General features: G+C 39.4%; 2 protein-coding genes across 5 annotated transcripts; both read right to left on the bottom strand.

The window, feature by feature from the left end:
• Window positions 1-1,007: 1,007 nt before the first annotated feature.
• LOC124138874 (PE-PGRS family protein PE_PGRS33-like) lies at window positions 1,008-10,955 on the bottom strand. Of its 4 annotated transcripts, none has more exons than XM_048399232.1 (6): window positions 10,540-10,955; window positions 3,049-3,357; window positions 2,549-2,637; window positions 2,054-2,196; window positions 1,603-1,831; window positions 1,008-1,335 (listed from the first exon to the last, which is right to left on the bottom strand). In XM_048399232.1, the coding sequence occupies exons 1-6, from the start codon at window positions 10,943-10,945 to the stop codon at window positions 1,219-1,221; spliced, it is 1,293 nt and encodes a 430-aa protein (XP_048255189.1). In that variant the 5' UTR covers window positions 10,946-10,955; the 3' UTR covers window positions 1,008-1,218. The 4 variants fall into 4 exon arrangements, with proteins under 4 accessions (XP_048255189.1, XP_048255190.1, XP_046361716.1 ...); XM_048399233.1 differs by having other exon boundaries at window positions 10,603-10,955; XM_046505760.2 differs by lacking the exons at window positions 3,049-3,357; window positions 10,540-10,955 and adding an exon at window positions 3,358-3,454.
• A 5,307-nt stretch (window positions 10,956-16,262) lies between these two features.
• On the bottom strand, window positions 16,263-18,504 carry LOC124138850 (isoniazid-induced protein IniB-like). The gene is made up of 5 exons (XM_046505735.2): window positions 18,158-18,504; window positions 17,664-17,752; window positions 17,252-17,394; window positions 16,826-17,054; window positions 16,263-16,581 (listed from the first exon to the last, which is right to left on the bottom strand). Exons 1-5 carry the CDS (start codon window positions 18,477-18,479, stop codon window positions 16,465-16,467), a joined length of 900 nt encoding a protein of 299 aa, XP_046361691.2. The 5' UTR covers window positions 18,480-18,504; the 3' UTR covers window positions 16,263-16,464.
• Between the last annotated feature and the right edge of the window lie 917 nt (window positions 18,505-19,421).

Genomic DNA, 19,421 nt, shown 5'->3' with positions numbered 1-19,421 from the left:
ATCTTTTTGTCTTGATAATACTCATATTTGACATCACACTTTTTTATGTTACAGACATAAGAATAAAGTAGTTATATTCACAATTTGTGTCAGGTCCTCAGGTATTTATTATAATGCGATTTTTTTCTTTTCTGGCTCTTTGTTAACACTTTCCTCCATTCTTAAACAAATCGAGGCTAAACTTATTTCATTTGAAGTTCAACAGTTGTATATGAAAATAATTGAATCTCATCAGAAATTAATTAAATGAATAGAATCTTAATATTACGCTATAAATTATTACGTTATTTTTTTAGAATAAAAAGATATATGCAACATTATCTGACCCCGTTGTTGCCTACCTTAACATTGAACCACTTTTCTTCAAGATGTATTTTTCACAAAAATGCGTGGTATGTGTGGTATTTGTGTGTGCGTGTGCGTGTGCGTATGCGGGTGTGTGTGACGGAAGTAATACAATTTTTATCATATTATGTCCTTCTTCAAATCGGACCAATCAGAATCAAGACTTCTTCAGTGTCATGGTAGAAATTCCTTTGTGACAAAAGACATTTAGTTCTTTCTTCGTCTTGAAACCCTTGTAAGTTTCAGAGTAACCCAGTCTTGTCCGGTTATGACAAAAACGTTGTTATATATACATACCACACGTGTAATCAGTCGTGAGTCGTGAGTTACTATTTTTGTCGGTGTATTCTCACACAACACCGGATCGAGAGGCATGTGTGGTGATTACGTTATTCGAACGTCTACCAGAGCTATGATTCAGTGAGTTTACACCAGGGCTGGTCTGTAAATGGAAGCCCATAGTACACTCTGCACAATGATATGGAACCTCCTATACTTCAAAAACCCACGTGCCCCTTATCAAAGCTATGATCCAACATACATTCTTTCGGTTTGAGGCACCGTTTAGTCTATCAAAGTTGTGCAACATGAGCATGCTGACACTTTACCAGTTTGCGCATCATTACCAATGCTGTTTTGACATAGGAAATGTGTAACACGTGTTGTTTTCGTAGTTTTTATTTGTAAAATAAATACTCCCTGCGCTTTAGTAATAGATAATGACTGATGATGAACAGAACATGCAATGATATGAATACAACCGATGTAGTTATGTCACATGAGATGAACATATGATAAATTATATTATAATTTAACTAAATTGACATTTCACAACAGACACACCGGTTGCAGCTTTCAAATAACTCTTTCTGTTTATGGAGGTGTTGGTGTGACAGCATCCATGTTGTCGAATCCCAACTTGCAGCAGGCCAGGATAGGCTCCACACACACTTGACGTCCATCAGTGCCAGTGGTCAAGGATGTACACAGCTGGAAACAGCAGTAAGCTAATATCATTCATTTGTCTCAGAGAGCTTAAGGACACCGGTTCAAGTCTTATGGACCTTATCCTATGTCCTTATTTAAAAATAAAATAAGTACGACTGATTCACACTTGATCATTCTTCGTATTTCTCCACTTTTCCAATTTCCGTGATACGCAGTCAGTCAGTTTGATTTCGATGAACATAATACCAGCCATGTTGGTCTCATAAGACTATGGAACGACATTATATATGATTTAAACAAACCACTTACAGCCATTCCACGTCCTCCGTATCTCTCGAGCTGTCTGAATGGTAGGTTGGCAGAGCCCAAGTCAACGATAGTCTCCTGGTTGGTGGTGAGGGTGACAGAGGTGACAACTCCGGGGGTGGTGGTCGTTCCAGTGCCCCATGACTGACCCCATCCTTGTCCCCACTGCTGTCCCCATGGTTGACCCCACTGTTGACGAAGACCTTGACCCCACTGTTGGCCCCAAACGTTGCTACAGAAGAGACATAGTTTGATATTTAAGATGCATTTGACAAGTGCTCTGTTTGAGTCATGATAAAAAGTATTTTACTGTGAAAAATGTAAAGATTCTTTAATCATATTCTTGGGGAGACTCATGACGGGAAAACAATGACACACAAATCACTTTCCTGGTATAGCTTTAACTTCCTAAACCCCTTCCAAGGGACCCAAAGGACAAAGTACCCGCCCTTACCTTCCAAGGACAGGCCCGAGTCCATCAGCAGTACATCCTGCCTCCACGCGAGATCTCTCAGTGATAACAAGGTTGTAAGTTCCTGACGCGGTTGTGGTCCTCAGAACGGCAGATCCAGACAAACCATTACGAGACTGACCAAACTATAATGAAAAATAATAAAACTCAGTTTTGTTCAAAACACACTACACGAGAGTAGTCACAATGGAGTAGCTGTTGCCATGCAAAATAAAGTACTTGGAATTAACCACAAATTACAAACCTTATCAAAACGTTTCCAGGCTGAAAACAGTGACCGATACACCGAATTTGAGGTCCAACTGTGGTATCCATATCAAATATATCGCCGTCTAATAACCATTTCTTAATTTGTTACACCATCAATTAGCCTCCATCTAACATGGGTGTATAATTTCGTTTACCCGGCACTGTATTAACCTTTCAAGAATTATCTGACAACCCGAACCAATTCATTCAATAAATAAAACTACTTACACCCCATCCTCCCAAAGTTGGCTGCATCCTCTTCAGGGTCAGAGACATAGCAAAACCTGTTGCTGTTCCAGTGCATGTGATGGTCGTATCTGGGGGGAATGTAAATACAGTTGAACACTGTTCATCAAGAAACATACACATACACATACAAGTAGTTAGTAAATGTGCAAGCTTCTTACGGATCGACCGTTTACTATTCTCAGATTGTGGCTGAGGATTTTATTTTTGATCACCGTTTCAACACAAACATTTTTTCTCTGAAAGGAGGCAAACATATGGGGTGTGATTTACCAAAAACCCGTTCATTTTCAAGACATCCAGCATGTAAGTTTACAAAGTATATTGAGGGATACAACATTTATTGGGGGCATAAACCCCGAGGATTACTGTTCAATATTTCGGTATTATTTAACAACACTTGCGGTTGAATGTTCGATTTCCATAGAGCGAATTCACCTTAACTTAGTTGTACAGTGGTTACATAATCTATGAATACTTACTCTGGTAAGGGTTGACAAAGTTCTGGCCCCATCCTGCTCCTACTTGACCCCAACCCGAGCTGCCAATCCCAAGTCTTTGGGTACCAAATACAAGGCCGCCGGTACCAAATCCAATCGCAGCAGAGCCAAGTCCAGCTTGGCCTAAAGATGCTCCTGCCTGACCCAAACCAAGTCCTGCATTACCTTGACCAAGTCCGGCTTGACCCCAAGAAGCCCCTGCCTGTCCCAAACCAAGTCCTGCATTACCTTGACCAAGTCCGGCTTGACCCCAAGAAGCCCCTGCCTGTCCCAAACCAAGTCCTGCATTACCTTGACCAAGTCCGGCGTTACTCTGACCCCAACCTTGACCCAAAGTCAGGTGAGCTATGACAGATAGAAGAGCTACTGCGAGGAAAGCCATGGTAGATTTGTACTCGAGAAGAATCTGAGATAATGCTGGTATCTATCTGACCGGGTTTATATACACTACAGGTATAATAAGCTGGTAATTAATCACGTCACAGACATTTTAAGAGGGGATCAATCGGAAGTCCTATCCCATGTACCTTATGTAATTAAGGACTGGCTTTGAGAGATATACAGCTTTCCATGATACATTAAGAGTGATGCATTCACTGATATCCAGCTCTTTCACCCCAAACATTTCACTCACGACGTTTCTTCAAGTTATGAAATTTTGTGATCCTTATATATTTCTGCGTTCACTATATCGAGAGTATGTTGTTTCCTTATGTAACAAAACTGTTATAAGAAACTAAGTCTGTAATCATTCTGCCCTTCATAGTAATATGATTATAATATATCTGCATACATTCTACAAAATTTAACGTTCTCAGCGTTCAAATGCCATGCGCAAATGTTCTGGAATTTTATAAGCGAGTCTTTCGGTCACCGGTTCATAATTATATTATTTCTCCGAAAGGAAGAAATTATCAATCCAGCATCAAAGCTGAGGCAAACAACTTTTCTAAGTATTTTCTGCAACAAATTACTTTTTTAAACATCCCTAATTCTATTGTTTGGAATTAGAAGTACAAAGGGTTAATAATAATACCACTCTTCTAACCCCAATGAAAACACTAAGGGGAATGTAGTTATACCATCAAGCCTGAAGTTCATTATTATGCAATCAAGGTAAGGAATGGCCCCTATGTACCAGTGTGTCAAGGTTTATCTCAGTATATGACAAGCTATTTCACAACAGGAAACAGAATGGTCATACAGAATGGTCATACAGAATGGTCATCCCAAATTTAGCATATGAACAACCCAGTTCTTTTATTCACTTACGTGAAGGGTAGGCAGGGCAAATGCATACCCATTTTCGAACACATGGCAGGCATTTCGATGAAAAGACAATACGCTCCTACTGTGAAGGTCACAAGACCGCATAGTAAATGGCTTAGTTGTCTCTAATACAGGCGCTGAAGATGAAATATCCAATAACCTATGACAATGTAAACTATTCATTTTCAATTTGAACATGACGTGACGCTCAGCCCTCATTTCAGTTTAACAATATTTATGAGATATTTAACAACAGAAATCTTGAAATATTTTTATTCCGGGGCTTACCTGTTTCCGATATTGCATAACGTTGCATCGAAAGTTTAATTCTATGTGTCGCTTGAGACACTAGTTTATTATTTCGAAAAACTAATACTGTGCTTGTGGTCAATTCTGTTTGTGTATAGATACAATAAGAGAACACAACGAAGATAAAATGACTCGTTTGACGTATTAATTCATGTATGTTCTCCTGATGTAATTAAACAACGTATTTTGTTCATCTTATACGGAAATGTTTGTATTGTATAAAGAAGAATCTTAAATTTGCCATCTTAAAACATGGTAAAGTTTCTTTTGGCAGTGAGTTTACGTAAAACTGACGGCCAAAAGAACACATCGTCCAAACACAACAATGCTCTGTGCAGAAAGTTATACACGTCCACGGCACGTATTTTTGTAGTCAATGCGAAAAAGTGATAAAACATGTGCCGCTTTAGCAGCCGAAACCTCGCGGGCAATAAGGGCATATACATTATGCGGTCAGCATATCGGACACTCGCACTGCCACGACTGATACCCGAACAACGCGAACGAGCCCTGGGTATGATACAGATGGGAGCCACCCATGCCCACATTGCTGGAACTTTTGGATGCTCCCGCGTTGTTAACACAACCTGATGTTACGTTACTGACAGACCGGGTAGACATCAGACATGCCAAGAACTACGCCCTATAAAGACCGGTACTTGCGGACTTTGTATCTCCGGAATCGATTCTTGACAATGACTTCATCAGTGACGAATGCCTTATGGAATATGGTAGGTCAACAGACTCAAGGAATTAGGGCTTACAGGCATTACAGAGGACAGTTATTATCAGCGCAGCATCATCGTCAGGGATTATGATAGGCCGCGACTGTACGTGGTTAGCAGCGACGTGACTGGCAAAGGGTCGTCTTCCTTGATGAAAGTCGGTTCTGTTTGTTCAGAACTGATGGAAGACAGCGTGTTTATCGCCGAAAGTGAGAACGAACGGCGGCATGTTGCGTTCAGGAGATCGTGCCGAATGGTGGAGAGGATGTTATGGTGTTGGGGGGGGGATTTGTGGGCAGGAGAGAATACCATGGTCATAGTCAACAACATTTTGACAACTCAGCGTGACATAGATGCTTTTCTTCATCCGACTGTTCTACCATTTTTAAAACAGCTGTCATGTTGTGTTCTTTATAAGCATGCCAACCCCATACATCCCGAATCGTACGGAACTTCCTTGAAGCCAACAACGTCAACGTATTACCGTGGCATGCACGCTCCCAAGACATGACCCCCACAAAACACCTCTTGGATGTCATGGATCGTCATGTTCGACAGAGAGCTTATCTTCCAGCCAACCAACATGAACTGATCGGGTCCTGCCCTCAGACCACAGTTAGGGAAATAGCAAAGAAGGGTAATAATTGTGGTCTGAAGCCCTCTCCATGAAGAATGGCAGGGTAGCCCCCATGACGCCATCAGGCGACTGACTTGTCTGTGCGCCGGAGTGTTTTTGCGTGTCTCCAAGCAAGGTTTGGTCATACACGCTATTTATGTGACGTTTCATTGAACTTGAGCGAATTTAGATATGTGTGTGCTCTTTGTCCATCACGTTGAAATTGTGTCTTTGCTATCCCACCTCAATTCGGGCAACTGTCATGCCAATATCGGGTACTGTATGACTGTCTTTTTAAATGTTGATGTCGTTGAGATTTTGATCTTTTCAATAATTTTACTTGTGGACTTTTTGTAGTTTTTAAACTATTGTGATTTATAACCGTGATATTGTTTCATTTGGCCTCAGTTTATTTAGGGTTGTTTCCGAGCTAATTCTTGCTCATGAGTGAGTGAGTGACGCCGCTTTGAGCAATATTCCAGCAATATCACGGCAGGGGACACCAGATTGCTCCAGCATGAGGTGAATTATTACATGTAGAGTTTTCTGCAGTCAGGTTAACATTTACATGGGATTAACGTACAAATATAAGATAATAGTTTTATCGAGGCGTGGAAGACGTGGTGAAAGAAGAGTGTTTGAAGTGGATGTGGTGACAATTTGTCAATTTGTCTGTAATAATTATTCTCATTCAACCATTGACCACAATATTATGCTGGGTTGTAGATTGGGGTATTCCCACAAAGTAGAACTTTGGATTTTCGTTATGAAATGTGTTCTCTCAGGAACCGAAAAGGGATATTTTATTGAGTTGAGTTTCACTCAGAACTCTGTTCAACAAATTTGATTGATTCAGGACATGATTACCTAAGCTGTGAAGTCAATTGAAAATGACATGGAAAGCATAAATACTATCACAAAATGAATGCTGGTGTACAGTATCATTTTCATTATGGCAAATGCACAGTTGGACTACACGTTCATTCCTTGGAATGGTTAATTCCATTCTCTGTTAATGTCTTGCTTGAATATTGCAAAATCTGGCAAAAAAGCACATTCACTACTCATTCTTACTAATCGGCTTGTTTCTTTGAATCTATGGTTTGTTGTGATCTCTAATCTCAGTAAACCCGTGGAGATCCGAGTGGAGCGTTAAACAACAAACAAACACACCCTGATCAATCATTTTTTTCGTAGAAAGAGCATACTGTAATTTAATAATAAATATAATATAATAATATAAACACCAACAGCTCGAGCTGCTGAAATATTGCTCGACATAAAGGGAGTTGGCTAAGTCATCCCTCTTGTCATACAGTCTAGTCGATAGTGTCTCTTTATGCATAAATCCAAATATGAAACAGACGATTTCTACTTCAGTTGGGTTAATCAGGGGAAGGGAATACGCTATTTAACTATTTATTGAAAGATATCAAGATCATCTATATGCGGGTGGCTTAAGGTTTACTTCTTGGCCAAGTTCCCGAGCAGAAATTTCGATTCGTATGCATTCGTAGTCACGAAAGCCCCACAGATCAATGAATGAAGTTTGCTCTTAAGTTTGCTGTGTGGATTAGTGGTCAATAAAGTTGAAAAATCAAATCTAGTAATGTAAATGAACTCAGTTCGTTATAGCAGTGAGTGAGTGATTGAGTTGGGTTATACGTGGCTTTGAACAATACTCCAGTTATATCACGGCGTGTCAGCTTAATATGGGAGGAAAGCTCGAAGTGATGCACGTTTACCACTTCGGTGAAACCCACGAGCACGGGTATGGTGCAGACAAACCTAGAAACATAATCGGGGCGAACCGGGATTCGGGTAAGTGGTGTATACGTTATTAGCATTTGATGGTTGTTTCACATATATTTCTCTGAAGTCTATCAGAGCTATGATTGAGAGAGGTAAGGTTTACACAGACATGAAACATGTTTCAGTCATATTAATATAAATGGAAAGCACACTCAAAACAATTCATTGCGGCCCCTTAGACCCCAGGGTCACACGTGCCACCTTACAAAGCTATGGTGCAACATGCGTGATTTGGATTTGAGTCACCCTTTTCTCTATCAAAGCTTGACCCAACATGATTCCTTTGGACTTGCATAAACCTTCGTCTACCAAAGCTGTGATCTTAAAATCACATGTGCATGCTGACACATTACCAGTTTGCACATTATCACTAATGCTTTTTTGACATAAGAAGTATGTAACACGTGTTGTTTTCGTACTTTTTATTTGTAAAATAAATACCTCCTATGATCTTTGTGAAGAGCATTAATAATGATTGTTGATGAACAGTACAAGCAATGATGAATACATGAGATGAGAAATATGTGAAATTCATACAGATAAGAATAGTTTTCACACACATGTAATTTACATACAGCATTCACACACTTGTTGCAGCCTTCAGATAGCTCATTCTGTTTATGGGGGTGTTGGTGTGACAGCATCCATGTTGTCGAATCCCAGCTTGCAGCAGGCCAGGATAGGCTCCACACACACTTGACGTCCATCGGTGCCAGTGGTCAAGGATGTGCACAACTTGAAAAGAGCAATAAGCTAACGTCATTTGTTTATCTTCGAGAGTTAACGACGTTTTCATAAGAACGCCTGTTTATCTCTTAACCTGTTGTGATGTCCTTCCTTGCCTGACGCGATGTCCTTCATTTTATAAAATGACTGATTCTCGCATTGAGAATTCTGTGAATTTCTGTATCATTCTAACTTTCAATTTACCCCGACAGTGGGTTTGAATTTTAATGTACATTATAACAACCTATCTTCGGGTCTCGACAATAAACGACAATATTTAGTATTCAAACAAACTAATATACTTACAGCCATTCCACGTCCTCCGTATCTCTCGAGCTGTCTGAATGGTAGGTTGGCAGAGCCCAAGTCAACGATAGTCTCCTGGTTGGTTGTGAGGGTGACAGAGGTGACAACTCCGGGGGTGGTGGTCGTTCCAGTGCCCCATGACTGACCCAATCCTTGTCCCCACTGCTGTCCCCATGGTTGACCCCACTGTTGACCAAGACCTTGACCCCACTGTTGGCCCCAAACGTTGCTGTAAAAGAGACATAGTGTGGTATGTAAGATGCATTTGAAAATTACTCGTTTCCGATCATGAGGAAATGTATTTTAAGTTTGAAAATTTAAAGATTCTTCAAAACATTCTTTAAAGATTTTCTTGTTGAGACATTATAAAAACGTGGTGGATGGTTAAAAACAATGTCACTATACTACTTCCCGAACCCTTTTCCAAGGGACCAAAAGGACAAAGTACCCGTCCTTACCTTCCAAGGACAGGTCCGAGTCCATCAGCGGTACATCCAGCCTCCACACGAGATCTCTCAGTGATAACTAGGTTGTAAGTTCCTGACGCGGTTGTAGTCCTCAGAACGGCAGATCCAGTCAGACCGCTTCGTGATCGACCAAACTACATAGAAACACTTTGAACTCATTTCACTTGAAAACATACACTAATGAGATTAGTTCTAATGTAGTATCTGCAAGGCAAAAGAAAGTATGTGGTTTCGTCCAAAACATTACAAACGTTACCAGCCTGAAAACAGTTGCCGAAACACTGCCAACTTAAGGTCCAAAACACAACTATGATACCCGTATCAAATACATCACCATCGAATAATGTCTTGCTTGTATTATTTTAAGCCACCATCAAACACGGGTGTAAACTTTCTTTTGCCCGACAGTTTACTAACCTTTCAAGACGTATCTGACAACCCAAACACTAAACCACATTCAGTCAATAGATAAAACCACTTACACCCCATCCTCCCCAAGTTGGCTGCATCCTCTTCAGGGTCAGAGATACAGCAAAACCTGTTGCTGTTCCAGTGCATGTAATGGTTGTATCTAGGAAAAAATACAAGCTTCTTAGGGATCAATGGTTTACTATCCTGAGGCGGTGCCTCGGAATTATGGTTTCGGTCACTGCTTCAATACAAAGAGTTAAATTCTTGCAAATACAGTTGGACACTTCATGTCACGCAATATACTCATACAAAAATTAGTTTCAGTAATAAGTAAATGTACAAGCTTCTTAGAGATCGACCGTTTACTATTCTTTTGCGGTGCCTCGGAATTATGGTTTAGGCCACTGCTTCAACACAAACAATTAGATTGTCTGAAAGGAGGCAAACGTCTTCTTTTTCAACTAGACACACATATTTTCAAGACATCCAGCATATCCAGCGTACAATGTATGTCAGGGAATAAACCAAGAGGCTTATATTTCCAGTATTTCCTGTCTTATTGTACAAATCTTGCCCTTGGTCATTCGACAATCATAGAGAGAATAAACCTTACCCTGGATGTACAGTGGCTATAACTAAAATTAAAGTATCTATGAGTACTTACTCTGGTAAGGGTTGATAATGTTTTGGCCCCATCCTGCTCCAACTTGGCCCCAACCCGAGCTGCCAATCCCAAGTCCATTGGTACCAAATCCAAGTCCACCAGCGCCAATTCCAAGTCCGGCTGGACCCCAAGAAGCCCCTGCCTGTCCCAAACCAAGTCCTGCATTACCTTGACCAAGTCCGGCTTGACCCCAAAAAGCCCCTGCCTGTCCCAAACCAAGTCCTGCATTACCTTGACCAAGTCCGGCTTGACCCCAAGAAGCCCCTGCCTGTCCCAAACCAAGTCCTGCATTACCTTGACCAAGTCCGGCTTGACCCCAAAAAGCCCCTGCCTGTCCCAAACCAAGTCCTGCATTACCTTGACCAAGTCCGGCTTGACCCCAAGAAGCCCCTGCCTGTCCCAAACCAAGTCCTGCATTACCTTGACCAAGTCCGGCTTGACCCCAAGAAGCCCCTGCCTGTCCCAAACCAAGTCCTGCATTACCTTGACCAAGTCCGGCGTTACTCTGACCCCAACCTTGACCTAAAGCCAGGTGAGCTATAATAGATAGAAGAGCTACTGCGAGGAAAGCCATGGTAGATCTTTACTCGAGAAGAATCTGAGATAATTCTGTTATCTATCTGACCCGGTTTATATACACTACAGGTATAATAAGCTGGTAATTAATTATGTCACAGATATAAAAGAAGACACCAATCGGAAGTCCTATCCCATGTACCTTATGTAATTAAGGAATGGCTTTAAGTGATCTACTATTTTCCCAGGTAAAGTAAGAGCGATATATTCATTAATATCCGGTCCTTTCACTCCAGACATTTCACTGATAGCGTTTATTTACGTTATGCAATAGTGTGATTCACACATCCATTCCTGTGTAATCCGCCTTTGAAATTTCTTTAGTGTTAAACGGTTTATTCAGACATTGTCTTTAACTACATATACTGTTTATTGCATTCTTATAATTTTATGAATATTATGAATAAAGTTGATAAAATATATGCATACTTTCTATAAAATATAACTTTCTCAGCTTTTAATTTTCATGCTCAAATGTTATGCAAATAATGGTCACAATAAACTGACGTACAAAAGGCAGTATACTATTGAAAATAGGATTTGACCAAAAAATTACAAACGTTATTAAAACGATACAAGGCCGTAAACACTGCAAACTTAAGGTTCAAAACACAGCTATGATACCCGTATCAAATATATTACCATGGAATTGTTTCTTTCATTTTCAGCCACCATCAAACATTGGTGTTTCCTTTCTTTCGCCCTACAGTTTATTTTTCTTTATGAACAAATTGTTATTTACAGAAGTGAGTCCCTGTGAGCTTTTCACTGATTCAAGATTAATATATTTATCTGAAGGGGAGAGTCGAACAATGCTTTGTTTTCAAATTACGTTATTATTTTCAGGACATCCTGCATGTCCAGCGAAGCTGTTGCAAAACAACCTTTCTCCGCAAAATTGTAATAAAAACTGCGGCAAATTGTAATAACCACTGCGGTAGATTGTAATAAAATATTATTCGTTTGCAAATATACAAAGAAATTTGCACGAAGTTTAAAATGTGCGACTAAGCTGTTTGAAAATCGAAATCTGAAACGACTGAATTGATAAAGGCAACTGTACATAAAATTCTTGATATCTGTATTTACAACAACAAAAAAGATTTCGAGTTCCAGTGTTTGTTCGACCTTAACAAGATCAATTCCAACCTCCAGCATGTTTAAGGAAAAAAATGCTATTTTGTTTCAATTTCTATCATTCCTATTGAAAGACAGGTGCGACAAATTGTAATACCAAGTGCGGTAAATTGTAATAACATCTCCACAACCTTCCGATTTCAAACTGAATTCGAGTTCCAGTGTTTGTTCGACCTTAACATGATCAATTCCCACCTCCAGCATGTTTAAGGGAAAAAAAAGAAGCGATTTTGTTTCCCGATAACTGATCTTCTGGGTCGGATTCCAGCCTCGCGAAGATGGTTACTGACAGTCTGGTCCGATATCCTCCTCAAACCAGGGATGCGTCCTACAGTCTCCGTAGCTGTGGCATTGCGATGACGTAGGTGGAACAGTCGAAGGGGTGCAGGGGTGGTTGCTGTTGTTCGGCCGGTTCTCGGACGTTCTTCAGTGGAATTGAACTGTGTGTATCGGTCACAAACGTGGCAAATGGTGCTGTGGTGGACGTTGAAGTGGCGTGCAACAGAAAACTGCGACTCCCCTCTTTTGATACGAGTCTCGGCATTTTCCAACTTGAAAAATGTTGACAATCAATTGAATGACAGATTATTGGTTATGCTTGCCTTTTTATACCACTACCACGAGTTACGAATGCCATAACTTGCACGTGCATTTTGCTTTACTTTTTTCCTCAATGGCATTTTTGAACAAGTCTGAAAACTATGCCGTTTTAAGACATTGCGAACCGACAATGGCAGTTTCAAACAACATATATCCAATTTATATACCGGATTTCTTGTGTAGTCAGGTTGAATGAACTACATACTACCTGTACGTTTCTTTTTTTGAAGAGTGTATCCCTCCCCCCCTTATTGCGGTGCCTTGGGAGACTAGGGCCCCGTGCCCCCTCTCTAATCTTAGAAAACTTGTTGTGTTAAAAGGTTATTGTAAGAAATCGGGCCTTGAAGTTAACCTGGAGAAGTCATGTATTTTTGTTTTCAGAAATGGCGGATACCTTAGAAATGCAGAAAAATGGACTTATGATGGTAAACATAATTATAAAAGTACTATCCCACTATAAATATCTAGGTATTGTCTTCACATCCAGATTAATTTGGTCAAGAGCGTATGAAACATTAACCTTACAAGTCAGAAAGGCTTCGTTTCCAAGTATTACCTTATTAAAAGATTATACAAACATTTCTCTAAATCTACAATATTTGACAGTAAAATAGCTTCCATATTGTAATATGGTTTGGAAATTTGGGGTTACACTTCTCGTGCAAATATTGAAAAAATAAAGAGTTTTTACTTCAAACGTTATTTATGTGTTAATAAAAAAGTATCAACCAATGCTGTACTAGGCGAAGTAGGTAGAACCTATAACTACGTATGTGTTAATTGTTTTTTTCATTGTATAAAGTATTGGTGCATGCTGTTGTATATGGATAGTTATCGATACCCAAAAGCATGTCATGACATGTTGAAATCACAGGATGAAAACGACAGCCACTACTGGGTAACGGATGTTCGTTTGCTGCTATTAGAAACCGGCTTTACGTATGTTTGGATCGCACAGGGGTGTGGCAGCATATCAAATTTTATACAAAAGCAGAGATGTAAAGCCATAGAGATTCAGAACTGGCATGCTAAAATTAATTCTTCATAATTTATAAACCATTATTCTAGTCTTGTCTGTACTAGAACCAGAGAAATATATTATGGAGTTATGTCCAAACAAAGATCTTATCCGCATATTATTTAAATTCCGATGTTTGAGCCATTAGTTGGGTATTCAACACTTTCGACACAATGACAAAGTCAATACTGATTTACTTAAATGCAAGAAATTTAATCATTATATAACTGAGGATGAATACCATTTTATTTTAGTTTGTCCATTTTATATGGAAAACAGAAAGCTCTACATCGCAAGCTACCATTACAAGTATCCATCACGAGCAACCAAAAATGTGAAGCTAATTAAAAATATTGCTATATATTTGAAAATAAATCTGCCTGTATAATGCATCAAAAATATGGTATTGAGATAGTATAACAGTTGTCCCACCTGTCCATGTGCAAAAATGTATCTCGTGTATTGTACTCTTGGCCATGCAGTCTTTGATACTGAATAAACTTCTTCTTCTATGCGGCCTTTGATACCGAATAAACTTCTTCTTCTTCTTCAAGACTATCAAAATGCGTCGTCTTATTATTAGGAACCAATTCAGTCAATTTACTTCACAACTTATGTAGTTTCTTTAACATTTGATAAAAACCTGTATGTAAAAATCGTTTCGATGCTATTAATTATAGTAAAAATATTTACTCATTTTATTTTTTGTACTTTCGATTTTGTATGTGTTTTGCCTATCTTCAGTTTTATGGTGTTACTTTAGATATGTAAAGGTGGCCATCGAACGCTCATTGAAAGCGCTGCTTTGTACTCAAGCTGTACAAAAATTATCGTTCCATTATTGGCGTCCCTGGGACTTTCTACATATAAATCCTATGTCGTAAATATAAACCTGTGTGTTGTGACAAAAGTGAACTCCATTGTGAAGTATTAAGGCCACATTGTTACTTTTTGTCTTCCAGCCTTTGGGTATAGCTCGACGGCTTCATGTAATGTTTATACTGCAAGGATAAATTAATAAAACCTTCTATAACAATATGTTCAAGGCGGACCTATTTCTCGCAGCTTCCATCAATATGAGGTGATTTGCAATTAATTAATTACATTATTGAAAGTGCATGCAAACGGAATGAAAATTTTACATGTTGAAACCATAATTTCGTGAAACAGGCTAGTATCGTCCAACTCAACCCAAACTACAAATGATCAAAACATGGTTAGATTTCCAACATATTGAAGACAACTTATTGTTCAATTTCAGCTACGGTGACTTTATAAATTAACTGTATTATTTCCTTTTCCGTCATAGATTACACAGGAATGAACTATGTTAGAGCTGTGCAGTAGGTTACACCTATCTATTGAATGAGCCACGTTAATAATGAATGTGTTCTGAAATAGATTTCATCATGTTTGACAAGATGATAATGTACAGATATCATGCATCGATGTGTAGGCCATCGATAGATACATGTATTCGCACACATGTTTTTGTGTGAAAAGGCTTGTTAATTTTCCGATTTTAATGTTATTTTGACCAATCAGAATCAAGCATTCGTTTATGTCCTGGTAGAAATTGTAATTGACAATTAGCTTATTAGACCAATGATTGATAAGATGAGTTTGAAATTTGAAATATATTTCAGTAACATCTGGGCTCGTCATATCAATGTCAATGGAAAGCCCATAGTGCACTCTACACAATGAAATGCGGTTTCTTAGAACTCAGGGCCCCACGTGACCATTATCAAAGCTACATGTATGATCCAACATGCATTGTTTGGATTTGGGTCACCCTTTCGTTTATCAACCTGTGATCCAACATGCATTCGTTGGCCTTAAGTCTCCCTTCCATCTATCAAAGCTGTGATGCATGTCTATGTTGACACATAACCAGTTTGCACATTATCAATAATTCTGTTTTCACATAAGAAGTGTTTAACAACTGTTCTTTTCGTATATTTTATTTGCAAAAATAGTATCTTGTATTCGTAAAAATACCCCCTGTGCTTTTGTTAGGAGGTAACATGTGACCCAGTATTGTCTGGTTATTACAAAGGCGTTGTCATATAAATACCACAAGTGTAATCAGTTTTGAGTTGTGAGTTACTTTTTTGTCGGCGTATTCTTATATACTACAGGATCAGGAAGCGTGAGTGGTGGTTACGTTATTAGCTTTTGATGGTTGTTTCACATCAAGTTCCCTGAAGTCTATCAGAGCCATGATTGAGAGAGGTAAGGTTTACACAGACATGAATCATGTTTCAGTCACATTTATATAAATGGAAAGCACACTCAAAACAATTCATTGCGGCCCCTTAGACCCCAGGGTCACACGTGCCACCTTACAAAGCTATGGTGCAACATGCGTGATTTGGATTTGAGTCACCCTTTTCTCTATCAAAGCTTTGACCCAACCTGTTTTCTTTGGACTTGAATAACCCTTCGTCTACCAAGGCTGTGATCTTAAACTCACATGTGTATGCTGACAGATTACCAGTTTGCACAGTATCACTAATGCTCTTTTGACATAAGAAGTATGTAACACGTGTTGTTTTCGTACTTTTTATTTGTAAAATAAATACCTCCTGTGATCTTTGTGAAGAGCATTGATAATGATTGTTGATGAACAGTACAAGCAATGATGAATACATGAGATGAGAAATATGTGAAATTCATACAGATAAGAATAGTATTCACACACATGTAGTTTACATACAGCATTCACACACTTGTTGCAGCCTTCAGATAGCTCATTCTGTTTATGGGGGTGTTGGTGTGACAGCATCCATGTTGTCGAATCCCAACTTGCAGCAGGCCAGGATAGGCTCCACACACACTTGACGTCCATCGGTGCCAGTGGTCAAGGATGTGCACAGCTGAAAACAGCAGTAAGCTAATGTCATTTGTTTGTCTTTGAGAGTAAACGGCGTTTTCATAAGAACGCATGTTTATCTCTAATGGGCCTGACCTGATGTCCTTCGTTTTATAAAATTTCTGTAACATTCTAATTTCCCCTAACCTTGTCGGTGGGTTTGAATTTTAATGTGAATAATAGCCACCTTCTTCGGGTCTCGACAATAGACGACAATATATAGCATTAAAACAAACTACTATACTTACAGCCATTCCACGTCCTCCGTATCTCTCGAGCTGTCTGAATGGTAGGTTGGCAGAGCCCAAGTCAACGATAGTTTCCTGGTTGGTTGTGAGGGTGACAGAGGTGACAACTCCGGGGGTGGTGGTCGTTCCAGTGCCCCATGACTGACCCCATCCTTGTCCCAACTGCTGTCCCCATGGTTGACCCCACTGTTGACCAAGACCTTGACCCCACTGTTGGCCCCACACGTTGCTGTAAAAGAGACATAGTGTGGTATGTAAGATGTATTTGACAATTGCTCGTTCCGGTCATGAGGAAATGTATTTTAACTGTGAAAATTTTAGAATACTTGACATTTATAAAACATGCTGGATGTTTAAAAACAATGTCACTATACTACTTCCTTAACCCCTTCCAAGGGACCTAAAGGACAAAGTACCCGTCCTTACCTTCCAAGGACAGGTCCGAGTCCATCAGCGGTACATCCAGCCTCCACACGGGATCTCTCAGTGATAACTAGGTTGTAAGTTCCTGACGCGGTTGTAGTCCTCAGCACGGCAGATCCAGTCAGACCGCTTCGTGATCGACCAAACTACAATGAATTTTTTAAAATCATTTCGCTTGAAAACACACACCTCACGAGAGTAGTACTAACGTCGTAACTGCCAGGCAAAAGAAAGTATGTGGTTTTCGACCAAAACATTACAAACGTTATTGAAACGTTACCAGACTCAAAGCAGTTGCCGAAACACTGCCAACTTAAGGTCCAAAACACAACTATGATACCTGTATCAAATACATCACCCTCCAATAATGTCTTGTTTGTATGGGTGTATACTTTCTTTTATTAGAACTACTTACACCCCATCCTCCCCAAGTTGGCTGCATCCTCTTCAGGGTCAGAGATACAGCAAAACCCGTTGCTGTTCCAGTGCATGTAATGGTTGTATCTAGGAACAAATACAGTTGGATACTTCATGTCACGCAATATACTCATACAAGAATTAGTTTCAGTAGTAAGTAAATGTACAAGCTTCTTAGAGATCGACTGTTTACTATTCTTTTGCGGTGCCTCGGAATTATGGTTTAGGCCACTGCTTCAACACAAACAATTAGATTGTCTGAAAGGAGGCAAACATCTTCTTTTTCACAAAAGACACACATATTTTCAAGACATTCAGCATATCCAGTGTACAATGTATGTTAGGGAATAATTCAAGAGGCTTACATTTCCAGTATTTCCTGTATTATTGTACAAATCTTGCCCTTGGTCATTCGACAACCAAAGAGCGAATAAATCTTATCTTGTTTGTACAGTAGCTATAACTAAAATTAAAGTATCTATGAATACTTACTCTGGTAAGGGTTGATAATGTTTTGGCCCCATCCTGCTCCAACTTGGCCCCAACCCGAGCTGCCAATCCTAAGTCCATTGGTACCAAATCCAAGTCCACCAGCGCCAATTCCAAGTCCGGCTTGACCCCAAGAAGCCCCTGCCTGTCCCAAACCAAGTCCTGCATTACCTTGACCAAGTCCGGCTTGACCCCAAAAAGCCCCTGCCTGTCCCAAACCAAGTCCTGCATTACCTTGACCAAGTCCGGCGTTACTCTGACCCCAACCTTGACCTAAAGCCAGGTGAGCTATAATAGATAGAAGAGCTACTGCGAGGAAAGCCATGGTAGATCTGTACTCGAGAAGAATCTGAGATAATTCTGTTATCTATCTGACCCGGTTTATATACACTACAGGTATAATAAGCTGGTAATTAATTATGTCACAGATATAAAAGAAGACACCAATCGGAAGTCCTATCCCATGTACCTTATGTAATTAAGGACTGGCTTTAAGTGATCTATTGCACTCCAGACATTTCACTGATAGCGTTTATTTACGTTATGCAATAGTGCAATTCACACATCCATTCCTGTGTAATCCGTCTTTAATATTTCTTCAGTGCTAAACGGTTTATCCAGACTTTTTCGTTAACTATATATGGTGTTCATTGCATTCTCATCTGACAATAATGGCACAAGAAAATATGGTCCGTCTTTAAAAATTTCTCTTTGCGATAATATTATTTATAATTATTATCATGAATAAAGTTTTTTAAACATATGCAATGTAAAATGTTCTCAGCGTTTCATTTTCATGCTCAAATAGTATGCAAATAATTGTTATAATAAACTCCCGTTTAAAAAACAGTATACACTTGAAAATTGGATTTGACCAAAAAATGACAAACGTTATCAAAACGATACCAGGCCGTAAACACTGCAAACTTAAGGTTCAAAACACAGCTATGATACCCGTATCAAATATATTACCATGGAATTGTTTCTTTCATTTTCAGCCACCACCAAACATGGGTGTTTCCTTTCTTTCGCCCTACAGTTAATTTTTCTTTATGAACAAATTGTTATTTACAGAAGTGAGTCCCTGTGAGCTTTTCATTTATTCATGATTAATATTTGTATTTGAAGGGGAGAGTCGAACAATGCTTTCTTTTCAAATTACGTTATTATTTTCAGGACATCCTGCATGTCCAGCGAAGCTGAGGCAAAACAACCTTTCTCCGCAACAAATTATTTATGTAAACATCCAAAATTGTATAGTTTGGAA

Source organism: Haliotis rufescens, unplaced genomic scaffold (genome assembly GCF_023055435.1).
Source record: "Haliotis rufescens isolate VD_foot unplaced genomic scaffold, xgHalRufe1.0.p SCAF_2, whole genome shotgun sequence".
NCBI classification, from domain to species: domain Eukaryota; kingdom Metazoa; phylum Mollusca; class Gastropoda; order Lepetellida; family Haliotidae; genus Haliotis; species Haliotis rufescens.
This window is presented reverse-complemented; position numbering and strand designations above follow the sequence as displayed.